At 53.2% G+C, this 15,485-nt stretch overlaps 1 protein-coding gene across 14 annotated transcripts in view; it reads left to right on the top strand.

Annotated features, from left to right (window-relative positions):
* Positions 1–15,485, top strand: part of EP400 (E1A binding protein p400) — a 112,010-nt gene that overhangs the window by 80,396 nt on the left and 16,129 nt on the right. For 11 of the 14 annotated variants that reach the window (XM_042234482.1, XM_042234478.1, XM_042234480.1 and 8 more), the window contains 17 exons: positions 355–466; positions 616–759; positions 4,593–4,736; positions 4,946–5,029; positions 5,284–5,418; positions 5,693–5,737; positions 5,840–5,993; positions 6,114–6,355; positions 6,490–6,663; positions 8,404–8,540; positions 8,662–8,718; positions 10,265–10,343; positions 10,437–10,688; positions 11,666–11,714; positions 11,797–11,906; positions 14,185–14,392; positions 14,506–14,696. In XM_042234482.1, the coding sequence (XP_042090416.1) occupies positions 355–466; positions 616–759; positions 4,593–4,736; positions 4,946–5,029; positions 5,284–5,418; positions 5,693–5,737; positions 5,840–5,993; positions 6,114–6,355; positions 6,490–6,663; positions 8,404–8,540; positions 8,662–8,718; positions 10,265–10,343; positions 10,437–10,688; positions 11,666–11,714; positions 11,797–11,906; positions 14,185–14,392; positions 14,506–14,696 (2,317 nt within the window). The remainder of the gene's footprint in view (positions 1–354; positions 467–615; positions 760–4,592; positions 4,737–4,945; positions 5,030–5,283; positions 5,419–5,692; positions 5,738–5,839; positions 5,994–6,113; positions 6,356–6,489; positions 6,664–8,403; positions 8,541–8,661; positions 8,719–10,264; positions 10,344–10,436; positions 10,689–11,665; positions 11,715–11,796; positions 11,907–14,184; positions 14,393–14,505; positions 14,697–15,485) is intronic. The other 3 variants (XM_042234479.1, XM_042234485.1, XM_027956385.2) reach the window with 1 other exon arrangement.

The following is a 15,485-nucleotide window of genomic DNA, read 5'->3' as shown; positions in this document are numbered from 1 at the left end:
TCGTCAGCACTGAGGGAGACAGGGCTCAAGGGGTCCGGCGTCTTGGGGGCTATTTTCAGGTAGAGGCCAGCGAGGGGACGTGGCTGGCCAGTATGGGTGGCGTGGGCCTCTGGGGCCAGCCCTCCTGCTGCATGGGAGGTGGTGGTGTGGCTAACCCCATGTGGGTAGCGGCCAGTCGACCCCACAGGCCTCCAGTCCCCTCTGGCCACCACCCGAAGGAAGCAGCTCAGAGTGCTGCCAACATGCCGCTCCACGTGGGTGCTGTTCTGCTGGGTGGTCCGGGCGCCATGGCACTCAGGCTGCCCTTGGGCTCCCAGGGACTTAGCTGTCGTGTGTGTACGTGCTTGGTTGTAGGCTCGTGAGTGGCAATTCCATTGAAGAGAAGTTGTTGAAAAATGGCACCAAAGATCTGATCCGAGAAGTGGCTGCTCAGGGAAACGACTACTCCATGGCATTCCTCACACAGGTACTATCATCCACGAGGAGGCCTGGGGCAGGGGAGGGGGTGCCACACAGTGACCAGAATGCGTGGGTTTAATGCTGCTGAGGGGTTGGTGGCTGGTGGTTTTCTGGGTGCAAAGGTCACAGGCTCAGTGATAAGCATTTTTGTTTCAGCGGACGATCCAGGAGCTGTTTGAGGTTTATCCACCCATGGATGATACTGGCTTCCCAGTGAAGGCCGAGGAGTTTGTCGTCCTTTCTCAGGAACCTTCTGTCACAGAAACCATCGCACCCAAAATTGCAAGACCTTTCATAGAGGTAAGGATAGCTGGTGCCTGCTTGGCATCATTGGATCTGGAGCTTTGAGTCTGCCGCTGCAGCACTGCTGTTCCCTCTCCCCAGGCCTTGGGCCTGATCTGTCAGCTGTCTCCATCCGTGCTTTCATTGTTGGGGATTTTAGCTGTAAAAAGAGGTGAAGGGCGCGGGAGAGAGTGGTGTGCCGCACCACCACCGCCACTGCAGCCCGCTGTCACCGTTCCCACCCACGCTTCTCAGGCCACCCCGCACTGTCGTGTGTGACCTTCTGCTCCAACCCCTCGGCCCTTGCCGGCTACCGTCTCAGTGCTCCCCTGTCGCAGTGCCGCTGAGCTGAAGGCAGCCCTGGCGTGAGTCCCACGTCCCACTCTGAGGACAGGACCGCGGAGAACAGCAGCTGTTTCACTCGGCTGTGTTTGTGGGTTACGTGCTGAGATGATGTGCTTCAGGTGTATGAGAGTGAGTGAAATCCTGCCTTCTGCGTTTTTGGCCCAGACGCTTGCAGGTTGCACACTTGTCTCACAAGCTGTTGTGCAGATGTGTCACACACCCACCTGCACACCCACCTGTCAGGGCCACCTCGCTCTCCTCCCTGAGGCTCTGCTCCCGTCCTGCCTCTTGGAGGGGCTTTTGGCTACAGGATGCCTTCTCTTTTATTTTTGAAACTTAACTGTTTGATTATTGAGTAGAAATAAATGCATGTGGTAAAATCTTCAAAAATTTATGATGAAAAGTAAGTCTTTTGCATCAGGCCCTCACTTTCCTCTCAGAGACAACCACTGTCCACTGTTTCTTACATTTTCTTCTACGAGTTGTCTGTGGGTCATGTCAGGTGCATAGAAATACTTACAGCTGTTTCTGTATCAGGAGGAACAGATCGATTTACCCTGTTGTTTTTAAAATAGGTGATAGGTGTCTTAGGCTTTTAAGAAAATCTCAAACAGCATGACGGGGACTTCCGTGGTCGTCCAGTGGTTAGGAATTCACTTTCCATTTCAGGGCACGTGGGTTCAGTCCCTGATCGGGGAACTGAAATCTCATAAGCCTCAGGACAGCTAAGCCCTTGTGGCACAACCACCAAGCCTGCACACTCTGGAGCCCAAGTTCCACGTGAAAGACCTGGTGCACCCAAAATTTAAACAATAAATAAAAGACAAAACATAATTCTCAACTCAAGAACCGCCCCCCCACCCCCCCACCAACTGAAAACATCATTAACATAAACCTTGTAACGGAAACGATAGTGGGGAAACAGTAGCCTCTCCTGGAGGTAATCAGTTCAGTTCAGTTCAGTCGCTCAGTCGTGTCCGACTCTTTGCAACCCCATGAATTGTAGCACTCCTGGCTTCCCTGTCCATCACCAACTCCCAGAGTTCACTCAGACTCAAGTCCATCGAGTCGGTGATGCCATCCAGCCATCTCATCTTCTGTTGTCCCCTTCTCCTCCAGCCCCTAATCCTTCTCAGCATCACAGTCTTTTCCAATGAGTCAACTCTTCACATGAGGTAGCCAGAGTACTGGAGTTTCAGCTTTAGCATCATTCCTTTCAAAGAACACCCCAGGGCTGATCTCCTTCAGAATGGACTGGTTGGATCTCCTTGCAGTCCAAGGGACTCTCGAGAGTCTTTTCCAACACCACGATTCAAAAGCATCAATTCTTCAGTGCTCAGCTTTCTTCACAGTCCAACTCTCACATCCCTACATGACCACTGGAAAAACCATAGCCTTGACTAGACGGACCTTTGTTGGCAAAGTAATGTTTCTGCTTTTCAATATGCTATCTAGGTTGGTCATAACTTTCCTTCTAAGGAGTAAGCATCTTTTAATTTCATGGCTGCAATCACCATCTGCCGTGATTTTGGAGCCCCCCAAAATAAAGTCTGACACTGTTTCCACTCTTTCCCCATCTATTTCCCATGAAGTGATGGGACCAGATGTCTTGATCTTTGTTTTCTGAATGTTGAGCTTTAAGCCAACTTTTTCACTTTCCTCTTTCACTTTCATCAAGAGGCTTTTTAGTTCCTCTTCACTTTCTGCCATAAGGGTGGTGTCATCTGCATATCTGAGGTTACTGATATTTCTCCCAGTGATCTTGATTCTAGCTTGTGCTTCTTCCAGCCCAGTGTTTCTCATGATGTACTCCATATAAGTTAAATAAGCAGGGTGACAATATACAGCCTTGACGTACTCCTTTTCCTATTTGGAACCAGTCTGTTGTTCATGTCCAGTTCTAACTGTTGCTTTCTGACCTGCATATCGGTTTCTCAAGAGGCAGGTCAAGTGGTCTGGTATTCCCATCTCTTGAAGAATTTTTCACAGTTTATTGTGATACTATTGAGGTAATCATTAACCATTGGTAAAAATCTTACATGGATATTGTGGAAGAAAAATGTGAGGTCTAAAGGCAGGAATGTTTGAGGAATGTGAGTGTGTCACACACCCTTGCTGTTGCTTCTTATTGTGAGATAGAGACATTGGCTTGGCATGTTCTTTGAACATACAGATTCTTTGAAATGTTCTGGTGGGTTGTCTTACACTGTGTGTCAAACACTGTTCCAAGCAGTAGGGGTATAGCGTTGAGAAAAAGACCTCTCATCCTCCCTGGAGCTTCTGTTCTAGTGACAGGAGAGATGCCAGACCATCACCTCATGGAAATGGTGTGACGAGCAGTGTCTAGGAGTGTTATGGGTAGAGGGACAGCAGGAGTCAGGTGTGGCCGGGGGTCAGCGGCGATGGAGACAGGCTGCCCAAGGACATGTGGCTTAGGACCATCATCTGGCTCTGTGTGGACACTGGGCTGGGGACCAGTTCAGAGGTGCAGGTGTGGGGGCCATGTGGGCGCATCTCTGGTTGAACTGCAGCTTGCTCTTGGCTGGTGAGCTTTGTGTTCATTGGTAGTGTGGGTGGTTTTCTGTGAGATGCTCGTTCGCATCTTTTTCTGTGTTGTTGTTTTTTGTTTTAGACTGGGTTGTCTCTTTTTCTTAATGCCTTGTTGGCATTTTTCCTACATTCTGAGTGCAAGGCCTTTGTGGGATACATGTAAAATATATTCTCCCAATCGGTGGTTTGCCCTTTTTAATACTCTGTCTCTGTGAGCAGAAATTCTTGGTCCTAATGCCACTGTCTGTCAGGTGATTGACGCTTTTGCGTTCTGAGAGGTTCTCCTTTACTTTCTTCTAGATGTTTCAGTGTTTTATCCCTCATGCTTAGATGGACAGTCTGTTTGGAAATAATTTCTGGGTATCGTGTGAGGTTGGGTTACCTTTTAAACTTTGAAAATTTGCCCAGTTGCCCTGAAAAGAGGTGCTAGTTCTTAACTGAATCCTCTAAGCTATGTGATCCCCCCCCACCACTGCCCCCCACGTGAGCATGTGTGTCTTTAGTTTGCCAGCCCCTGACAGGTATACCTTCCGGCTATCGAGAGGAGCACGTGTTATCTGCTCGTCTAAGTTGCGTTTCTTGAATAGTGGTGCCAAGGACTGCCTTCCTGGGGGTTTGGTTTCTGTCTACGCCATGGACCAGAGCCTGTGTCACATGCAGCGCTCTCGTGGTGGGACTGGGGCGGGAAGGTGGGTGTCGGGTGTGAGATGGAATGAGACACCGCGTTCTGCTCGGTTCTCTGAGTCTGGGGGCCTTGATGTGTGTGTCGGCCTGTGTCCTGAGGCTCTTCCCCAGGGTGTGTGAGGGTCCAAGGAGCACACTCATTGCTGTGGCAGGGGGCTCAGTGTGCAGTGTGGGTGTGTAGTCAGGTTTGTACATGGCTTTTTTCCAAGACCCCTTATTTAAAGTGTTCAAAGCATATTAAAGTCACCCCACGCAGCATGCACGTCCTGCAGGCCCTCAAGAGCATCGAGTACCTGGAGGAGGAGGATGCCCAGCAGCCGGCTGAGGAGGCCGTGCCCGGGTCGCCTGACTCCAGCGGTTCCAGGTGGGGCGAGGAGCCCTCGCAGCTGGAGGAGTTAGCGGACTTCATGGGGCAGGTTTGGGCGTTTTCTCTTCTGGGTTTCTATTTCAGTTTTTCGTTATACCTAAATAGTTTAAGCACGTGACCTTTCTGTGAGGCATTTCTTGTTCATTCTTAACCAAGATCAGTTGCTGTTTTGATTCAGGTGCTGGTGGGGGGTTATATGAGGACCTAATCCTTATGAACTTGCTATTAATTCTGTTCAAAAAATGCATTTTGAAACAGCTCACACCAATTGAAAAATATGCTTTGAATTACCTGGAATTATTCCATACTTCCATTGATCAAGAAAAGGAGAGAAGTAGTGAGGTAAGAGAAAGCACTTTTGACCATCTTCATGTGTGAGAATCTCAAATTCTTCAGTGTTAAACTGGGTTGGAAGTAAGCGTGACTCGCCCAGAATTCAAGGCATTAAAACCCTACGCCAGGCAGTTTTCCTTGGCTTTGAAGCAGCTCGGTGTTTGGTTAGAGGGTCCTGTATTGGGAAGAGGAAAAGGGGCCCAAGGACTGGGGGGCTGGGGGGAAGTGCGGGGCAGCGACGGGAATGGCCAGTCTCCCCGCAGGGTGCCGTGATGACTGCTGTGCGTGAGTGGGAGGCCCGGAACGCACGGAGCCTGCGGGAGCAGGAGGCCAGGGCACGGCTGGAGCAGGAGCAGGAGCAACTCCTCACCTACACCCGGGAGGACGCCTACAGCGCGGTATGGGCACCCTCCAGGCCTCCTGTCCCCGGACCCAGGGCCGGCGGGCTGGGCCTGTCTTGGTCCGGCGCCGGGTTAGAGAGTTTCTGTTCCCTGCTGCTGGCTTTCCCCACCGTCATGCCGGCTGTGATGGAAGCGCAGTTTAGGTTTTGGTAATAGCGGTGCTGCCTGCTTGTTTCGAAGGCTTATTAACTGACATGAAGGTAGATAGTTGACTGCTCGCAGCTCAAAGCGAGGGCTGCGTGGACCTGAAAAGCCTCCCCTTTTCCTGCAGGAGTTTGTCTGTGAGGGTGCCGACGGGCAGACGGAGGTCATGCCGGTGAGTGCCCGTGTCCCCATGCCCCCAGACCCCTGCCTCCCACTGTGCTGGGTCGGCTGCCCTTGTGGCCACCCAGCTCAGGCTTGTCCCTCCTGCACGCAGCTCTGGACGCCACCCACACCCCCCCAGGACGACAACGACATCTACATCGACTCGGTCATGTGTCTTATGTACGAAACCACGCCCATCCCTGAGTCCAAGCTGCCGCCCGTGTATGTGAGAAAGGAGCGCCGCCGACACAAGACGGATCCCTCAGGTGGGCTTGTGCGCAGGGAGAGGGCTTGTGGCTGCCGGTGGCCTCGGTGACCTTCCTCGTGGCTTTTCCACTCCCCACCTTGGCCCGCTGACCCGCTGGCTGAAGCTGCTTTTCTTGCAGCCGCAGGCAGGAAGAAGAAGCAGCGGCACGGGGAGGCCGTGGTGCCTCCACGGTCCCTGTTTGACCGCACGACCCCCGGCATGTTGAAGATCCGCCGGGAGGGCAAGGAGCAGAAGAAGAACATTCTGCTGAAGCAGCAGACGCAGTTTGCCAAGCCTCTGCCGACTTTTGCCAAACCGACCACTGAGTCCGGCCCCGATAACCCTGAGTGGCTCATCAGCGAGGACTGGGCGCTGCTGCAGGTGAGTCCGAGGCCCTGACCTTGGCCAGCCCCGTCACTGGGACCCTTGGGATGGGGGCTGGAGGGGGGTCGGGGTCGGGGGAAGTGTCCAGCGGGCAGGGCCTTGACCTGTGGGTCCTGAACCCGATCCTTCAGGCCGTGAAGCAGCTGCTTGAGCTGCCTTTGAACCTCACAATTGTGTCCCCGGCCCACACGCCCAACTGGGACCTGGTCAGCGATGTCGTCAACTCCTGCAGCCGCATCTACCGCTCCTCCAAGCAGTGCCGGAACCGCTACGAGAATGTGCTCATCCCCAGGGAGGAGGGCAAGGTGAGGCTCATGGGGTCTGGGGGGCTAGGCAGAGGCGGCTGAGGGTGTGCAGTGCTGGACAAGGCCCTGAGAGGGGGCGGCGCGGTCACAGTTACTGCCGGCAGCGGTCTGGGTGCTGAGATCCCACCTCATAGGGAGTGGCCGCACTGTTGTGTCCTCTGGAAAATTCTGTGTGCTATCTGGTGGCCTCAGCGCCATCCGAGGGCTTCCTCCTTCCTGGGTTGGTGAGTGGAAGGGCCCATGCTCTGTGCTGTCAGCTGACATGAAGAAGGGTCTGTCCGTGCGGCCACCTCAGTACCTTGCTGCAGGGGATTGATGGGTGTTGGACACCTTGGTCCTAGCTGCAGGTGTCGTGGACACTGACTGCAGACGTGGTGTGTTGTCATCAGGCGCAGCCCCACGGTTAGCGTGGCTGCTGAGGATGTCTCCACTGTGGCACCTTTTCTCATCCCCCTGGAACCGCGTTTGTCTCTTGCTCTTTCTCCATCTGCTCTGTCCTCAGCCTTCTGCCTTTGGGAGTGGGTCCACAGCCTCCATGTAGAAATCCTCTGTGCGTAGTGTTGGGCCTGTGGCTGGTGGCCTTTGGGGTGATGGTCCTCACATCCAGTCACAGAGCAGGAGCAATGACCTCCTCTCTGCCTGGGACTGGCCGGGGCAGGTGTAGCAGCAGTAGACATCCTGAGCTTCGATGAAGTTTGCTCCTGTGTTTCTGGTTCATGACCATTACTTACTTTTTCTTCAACAAATCTCAAGTGTTTAATTTTCTAAAACCAGTTGTCTCTGGATAAGACATGTTTGGTTCCTCAGAACACCATTTTGTGATGCTTTCATCAACAGGGCTTCCAGTATCAGGGCCATTGGGTTTGGGAAGCATTTCTAACAATTGTCATAACTTGGATACGGTAAATCATCAAGCTGAAACTTGATGCTCTGTTACAGCTCAAGTGTGAAGCTAAAGAAAACGGCAAAGGTCATTTATAGGGTTTGAAGGTGGTATTCTGAATAAACTGGAAAGCTTGTTACGTGCCTGTGCAGCAGAGCATAGAGTGGGGTTAGAAATGAAGCGTATTCCAGTGACTGGCTGGCAGGCACTCAGTGTCCAAGGTGTTTCACTCCTGCACGTGGGGATTTGCTACTTTGCGTTAGAGCGCTGCTCCATAGGGGCATCCTACATCGACGACCTGCTTGCACCCATTGAAGCAGGGATGCTCAGACGTGTTACATCTACAGGAGGGACTCAGCAGCCTCTGTGGGGCGGCCTGCAGGCCGAGAGGGACCGCCCTGAAATTCTACAGGAGCAAGGAGGTGCCTGGTTTCACCATAGGGCCCGTGGAGGAGAGAGTCCCAGGCACAAATAATGCTAGAGTCCGGGCCTTCACGTCCACCGGGGACCAGAGGCCCCTGGGAGGGCGAGCTGGTGCCCAGGGGCGGATCACAGTCAAGGTGTCCTGGCTGTCAGTGGCCTGCCGTGTGGCCCAGCCGCTTAGCCTCACTGCTGTCTCCCCAGCTGGAGGCGTCCCCTTCTTCCTCCAGGGATGGGCAAGGAGGCCTCGCACAGGCTGGGGAGTGTGGTCGTTGGATGACGGCCGCTGTGTCATTGCTGTTCTGTGTTGAGACTCAGAGAGAAGGTCAGGAAGAAGGGGCTCAGTTTTTAACCCAAAGGTTTCACACTAGGCTCCTAGTTGGGGACCCCGTTCACAGGTAAGTGTCTGACTGCTGTGCTGCCCCGTTCTGTTCCAGAGTAAGAACAACCGTCCTCTGCGCACAGGCCAGATGTACGCCCAGGACGAGAATGCCACACACACCCAGCTGTACACGAGCCACTTTGACCTGATGAAGATGACCGCTGGGAAAAGGAGCCCCCCCATCAAGCCCCTGTACGCTTCCCGGGTCCCCCAGTGCTGGCCGTGCGGAGTCAATGGGGGCTTGTTCTCACTCGGCCTTCCCTTCCTTTGCGTTTTCCTTTGTTCAGTAATTTTTTCTCTTTCTGTGTTGCAGGCTTGGCATGAATCCCTTTCAGAAAAACCCCAAGCATGCTTCTGTACTGGCGGAAAGGTATTCTGTGTTTGTGATATAGTTTTAACTATTTGAAAACGACCTCATTTTAGGGCTTTCTTAAACTCTACAAGTTCAGTGAGTTATTGTGCAGACAGTGTGTCCGGGCATCAGCTGGGGGTGGTGAGGTGGGGAGTGCCCGGCTGGCTGGTGTCCCCATTCACCGGATGAGGAGGTGTCCTGCCTGCAGTCTGACAGCCTGATGGGCTGCAGGAGGGAGAGTGGCTTCTCCTCCTTCAGCATCTCTGCGCTGGCAGATGTCTTGTTGGCTCTGCCCTGAAAATATATGCTGTTGGGGGTGGGTGTTCTTGCTTTGAAACTTTGCAAAGGAAAAAAAAAATGACCAGGTAGATGGGTCGTGAGACTGGTCGGTGCGAGAGACCAGTGACAGAGAACTGTGCAGTCTGAGTTGCTTGGCATCTAGGTGTTGGTTGTAAAATCCCTGCCACTATCTGTGTGTTTGCCTTCTTAAAATTTGGGGAGGAAAGAACGTGTTCAGATGGAACTTAGTTGCCACTCGGGCTCAAGCTTTCCTCATAACCAGGCAGGTTTTGCAGATGCTGCCGGACACGGGCCTGTCCCTGCTAAGAGTCCTGGCCCTCCCAGCCACAACCAAGAGCCCAGGCCTCTGGGGCTGCTCCTCGAGTGGGCTGGCAGTCCCTGCCTCACGGCTCTGCCTTGTGGGTTGCTCCATCTGGGATGGTCTCTCCGGCATGTTGACCTCTCCCCTTGCCTCACTGTCACGTGTCACCTTTTTCTTGTGGAAACTCACACCCCAGCCCCTCTCTGTGATCTCTTCATGGTACAGATTGTCTTTGCATCTTTACTTGAATATGAGGGCAGCTGGATGGGTTGCAGGGCTGCCTCGGGGGGCTGAGTGGACTGACATGGGTAGTCAGAGCATGGGAGACAAAGTGCTGGGCAGGCTAGGGACACGTGACTTGGGAGGGCTGGCATCCAGAGATACCAGACAGGTGCACCACAGCATCTGGGCTGTGCTGGTGAGCCGCTCTGAGACATGGAGGGAGCGCACAGGGCAGAGCCGACCTTCCTGTGATTGTCATGGGGGCCAGGGGGCACAGGAACCTTGGAAGCAAGGGTGCTGTGAGAGGCTGGGGAGGACCGTCAGGTGCTCACAGTACTAGGCAGGTGACTGGCTGACCTCTCCCTTGGAGGAGGGCTGATGCTCAGGGCAGGTGGGGTGATCAGTTTGCTGTGCTGGGTGGAGGGGCAGGCATTCTGCTCTGAGGAGCACAGTGCTGAATGACCTTGTCCCTACATGCTCAGGGCCTTCTGATATCCTGGGCACCTGGCCGAGTACTGCTGCAGAGGGGAGTCAGGCCCAGGCCCACCTTCCAGAAGTTCCTGTTGGAAGGGCATCCTTTTCCCTTTCCTAGGGCCGACCCACCAGGCGCCCTGGCCTGTGGGGCTTTGTAGGAGTCGTGTCCCAGCACCTGGCAGGATGGGAAATGGGGAATTTGGGTTCCTAGAATGTTTGTCTGCTTTAGAACTTACAATACACTTCTTTTTTTTTTTTCGTCTTTAGTGGCATCAACTACGACAAACCCCTGCCTCCTATTCAGGTCGCATCCCTCCGGGCAGAGCGCATTGCCAAGGAGAAAAAGGTGTGGTGCAGTGGGTGGGCAGGGCCCAGAGGGGCTGGGGTGCTCTGCTGGGCCAACTCCTTCCCATGACGCTGTTCCTTCCTGCCCCTGTAGGCACTGGCCGACCAGCAGAAGGCACAGCAGCCGCCTGTGACACAGCCCCCACCACCCCCGCCTCAGCCGCAGCCCCCGCCGCCCCAGCAGCCGCCTCCGCCTCTGCCCCAGCCCTCAGCAGCAGGCAGCCAGCAGCCCCCGGGGCCGCCTGCCGTCCAGCCCCAGGCTCAGGCACAACCCCCTGCACAGCCCGCACCACCCCCACCAAAGGCGCCCCCTGCGATCACGACGGTGGGCAGTGCTGCAGTGCTGGTGAGAAGGAACAGGGAGGTCGGGTCCAGCACACCCTTCAAGGGGTCCCGCAGCTTCCAGCCCAAAGCCCTTCAGAGGCCCAGTCTCCCCCCTTGAGAAAGTGGCTATTTCACCTGCATCACCCCACGCAGGCCCAGCTCTGCTCTCCAGGCTGGCTTAACTCAGTAGAGATGCGGGAGGCGAGGCCGCTCTTCTTGGTGTTTGGAAGTTTCGGATTAGGGCTTTGTGAAGTGTAACTGTGAAGAGGTCAACCTCTTCGGACTTGCAGAGCAGTTAGTGCAGACCTCCCTTTCCTGACCCTGCCCCACCCTTCCCTGAAGCTTGTGCACCCGTGAGAGGGAGGCAGTAAAAGGTGTTTAAAAAAGAATGGCAGTCTGACGGTCTCACGCAGCGTGCCCTGCCATGTGCCCTCTGTATGTGCATGGTGACACGTAAGAATCCCCCATGGGAAGACACTGCCACCCGGCGTGGGATGGCTTTGTTATACAGAGTTGTTTCCTCCCCGTGTTCTTTACTGCTTTTGCCACAGTGGTGTTTTTATGGGCACTTGAGGAGCTCTGTTCTTCCTTGTTCGGAAAACTAAGCACCTGCTTGGTGTGAGAGCTGCTGTCTGCCCAGTGGTAGGTGGTCAGGAAGACTTTCTGCTGGGCTGGCCCCTAGCCTGTAGCCAAGTGACACTAGTCAGAGAAGAATGGAAAATAGCAAGCACAAAGGCCCTGAGTCTGACAAATATGGGGTTAAAAGGATCAGCGTGGCTGGAGCTTGGTGACTGAGGCACAGACCCAGCAGTGTGGGAGGAGGTGGGAGAATGGGTAGGTATGTGGGGAGGACGTAGGGAGAGATGGGGCTAAAGTCAGCCATGTGGTCTGAGTAACCACGATTAAAACTTTGAATTTTATCCTGATGAAATGGAAGGCTTTGGAGCATCTGTGCAGGGGAGAACTTGACCTGAAATTAAAATGGTTTCCTTCCTTCAGCAGGCAGGAGCCATCAAAACATCCGTCACAGGGACGAGCATGCCCGCGGGTAAGAAGTCTCACGGTGAGATGCCACACCTGGAGATGAGTTCTCTCCCGTCCTCCTGCCTCACACCCTCTCTTCCCTGCAGGCACCGTGAGTGGAAATGTGATCGTGAACACCATCGCTGGCGTCCCCGCCGCCACCTTCCAGTCCATTAACAAGCGTCTGGCTTCGCCCGTGGCTCCTGGAGCCTTAACCGTGAGTTGTCCCTGCTCCTGGGTGTTTTGGGTGGTGTGCATGACCTAGGATGCTGCCGAAGTTGTAAAAAGAATTTCATTGGTGTAGAAATTACTGATGTAGTCTGAATTTCATAAAATACCAAGAATATTCAGGTGTGCAGAGGATGGTTTCCACATTGTTCTTTCTGAGGGAGAGGGTATTGAAATCCCCCACCGTGACTCCAGGAGGAGGAAGGGAGTGAGGGCATATCTCTGACCTCACGGACGGGGTACCCCACGTGCCGTACTGACAGTTAGCCTGTGAGTGGATGGTGGCCATGCACAAGTACAGGAGTGGACAGTGCTAGATGGGGTGCAGGGCGGGGTGGTGGGTTTCTGGGATATCTAGGCCCAAGAGTAGGAAGCAAGAAAGGGCCAGACCTGGGCAGAGGGAATGACGCAGAGTGGCAAAACCCCTGAGCACAAAACCAGAAGACAGGGCACTCCCCAGAAGACACACCTGCTCGGCTGTGGTGTTTCACCATGAAACGCAGAAGTGAGCAGATGAAACTGGCGAGTTTACGTTTACTCCTGAGCTCCAGTTTAGTCACGGACCTAAAGATAACACGTGCCCCGAATGAGAAGAAGCTGCTTCAGAGTCAGCAGTGCATTTGGCAGATAGAGGGATGTCCTTCTTGGGCATTTTCTTAAATGTACTTATTTGGCTGTGCTGCGTCTTCGCTGCTGTGCGAGGGCTTTCTCTAGTTGTGGCAAGCGGGGACTACTCTCCAGTTGTGATGCACAGGCTTTTCATCACAGTGGTTTCTCTGGTTGTGGAGCCCAGGCTTAGCTGACCTATGGGATCTTCCTGGAACAGGGAATTGAGCCCATGTCCCCTGCATTGGTAGGTGGATCCTTTACCACCACCAGGGAAGGCCCTTCTTGAGTTTTGAAAAATGTCTTTGCTGTGCAGGTGTTGCTGGTAGTGGTCTGGATGCATGGTATTGGCAAAAGGATGGACACACAGATCCATGGAGTAGGATAAAGAGCCCAGAAATAGACCCACATGTACATCGTTGATTACTTTTTGCCAGAAGTGCTGGAAGAGTTCATTCAGTGGAGAAAGGACAGTCTTCTCCACAAATGGTGCTGGAGAAATTGCAGAGCCATGTGCAAAGCGATGGACTTTGACCTGTTTCACTAGTATTATATATAGAAAGTCACTCAAAGTGGGTCATAGGCCCCAAACTATAAAATTTCTAGGAAAAAAATAGAACATCTTTGCTACCTTGGTTTAGGCGAGGATTTCCTAAGATACCAAAAACCTGTGCCTTATGAAAAATTAATAAATGAGGCATCATCAAGAATTTCTGCTCTTTGGAAAACATTATTAATAAAATTAAAACAAAGGCATGGAAATATACCTGAGAAAGAACTAGTATTTAGATTTTATAAAGATTCTTCCTGGCTTTCCTGGTGGGTCAGTGGTAAGGAATCCTCCTGCCAGTGCAGAAAACACAGGTTTGATCCCTGGTCTGAGAAGATCCCACATGATGTGGAGCAGCCAAGCCCTTGCGTCGCAATTACTGAGCCTGTGCTCTGGGGCCCAGGAGCTGCAACTACTGAGCCCATGTGCCATTACTACTGAAGCTTGTGCACCCTAGAGCAGGTTCTCCACAAGAGTAAGCCACCTCAATGTTGAAAAAAAAAAAGAATAAGCCACCTCAACGAGAAGCCCGCTCACTGAAACTAGAGAAAAGCCCATGCAGCAATGAGGACCCAACACTAGCTCAAAATAAATGATGTGTATATATAAATATATAAAGATTCTTGCGTCAACAGGGAGAAAATGAACAACTTTTAATAGTGGACAAAATAATTTTTTTTAATAGATAAAAGATTTGAGCAGTTACTACAGTTGGGATGCCATGAGGCCTGTGTGGGTGGAAGTGGGTTCAGGGGTGCAGCTTCCACGCCCGGCTGGGGATGACTGTGGGGAGTACGGTCCTGTGTGTTCTGCGGGGATAAACATGGGCACCTAGATGGTTTCTTGGAAACCAAAGGTCTTTCGAGTGAGGACACCTGGACAGACACAGGGCAAGTGTGGTAGACGGGGGTGGGGACCTTCCTTTTCTGCGTGCTGCCACCTGCTCTAGCCCAGGGCACAGGTTTTGCGCTCACAGGTCTTTCAGCACTCTGTCAGAAGGCTTCGTTTTCTAGGTTTTAGAGTTTTGTGGCCTTTTTTCTTTACCCGATGACTGTAGAGTCTTGAGTATCGCGAAGCAGCCTGACAGTTCTCTTCCCTTCACCTTTTCCAGACCTCAGGAGGCTCTGCTCCTGCCCAGGTGGTCCACACCCAGCCTCGAGCAGTTGGTTCCCCAGCCACGGCCACATCCGACCTGGTGTCCCTGGCACCGACTCAGGGTGTTCGAGCGGTCACCTCAGTGACGGCCTCGGCTGTGGTCACTACCAGCCTGACCCCCGTGCAGACCCCGACCCGGTCTTTGGTGACTCAGGTGTCCCAAGGTAAAGGCAGAGTTGGTTTCCTACATGACCCGCCCTGCTCTTACAGCTCCTGAGGGCTCAGGTGCGTGCGTGTGTGTTTGGGGGCCTGTGGTCTTACCAGACAACCTCTTCAGCCACAGGGGTCCAGCTCCCGGGGAAAACCATCACGCCCGCACACTTCCAGCTCCTTCGGCAGCAGCAGCAGCAGCAACAGCAGCAGCAGCAGCAGCAGCAGCAGCAGCAGGCCTCTCAGGTGCAGGTCCCACAGATCCAAGGCCAGGCCCAGTCACCAGCACAGATCAAGGCTGTGGGCAAGTTGACACCGGTGAGCATCTTCTAGAAACCCTGACACCCCTGTGTGATGACGCCTTGTTGTGTCGTGTCATTCAGAGTGTGTTCTGCACAACCTGCCATCGTCTTTATGTGGGAAGTGTGTGTATGTTGTGTTTAGAAACAACCTTGCCTACAGGGCCACTTCCATGATCACGTGACCAGCTTGTTCCCAGCTCTCTGAGGCCTTAATCCCCATTTCCAGATGGATCTTCCCACCTGCTTGCTTGTGCTGTGTGCAGCAGCTCAGGCTCCAGGGAGAACTTGAAGGCCACTGGACCCTTTTCCCAGCCTGAGAAAATGTTGGTGAAAAGCATTCCTCTACAGTTTAAGAGCCAAGGTGGTGAAGACTTGGTTTCTCTAGGAGTAGTTCATTTGCATTATCGTTTCTCAGTGTCAGTCATTTGAGTACTGATGTTCCTGAATTTTGCCAATCGCTATATCACCTGTGCTGTTATACAACCAAATACATTCATTTTAAAAGGAAATACTGCCACAAGTGGAAAAGCATTAATATTCAACTTAGAAAGGAGCCAGAAAAACGTATGTAATAGAAACAAGATGGTATTTTAGAATTGCAGCTGGCCGTCGGAGCTGCCACAGTAAGTACCTTCCCTCGGGCCTGCCCCTTGCGGGTGACAGAGGGGCCCAGGGCCCTGGAGGGCCTGAGAACCTGCGAGCACCAGCCAGGACTTCATCCTGGAGGGGCGCGCGAGTGCACACCACAGAAACAAAATGTGACCAAGCTCAACTTTCCATCCTCCGTCACACCAGCCACAGCTCA

Source organism: Ovis aries, chromosome 17 (genome assembly GCF_016772045.2).
Source record: "Ovis aries strain OAR_USU_Benz2616 breed Rambouillet chromosome 17, ARS-UI_Ramb_v3.0, whole genome shotgun sequence".
NCBI classification, from domain to species: Eukaryota; Metazoa; Chordata; class Mammalia; order Artiodactyla; family Bovidae; genus Ovis; species Ovis aries.
Note: the sequence above shows the minus strand (reverse complement) of the source record. Positions and strands in the feature narration are given on the sequence as shown.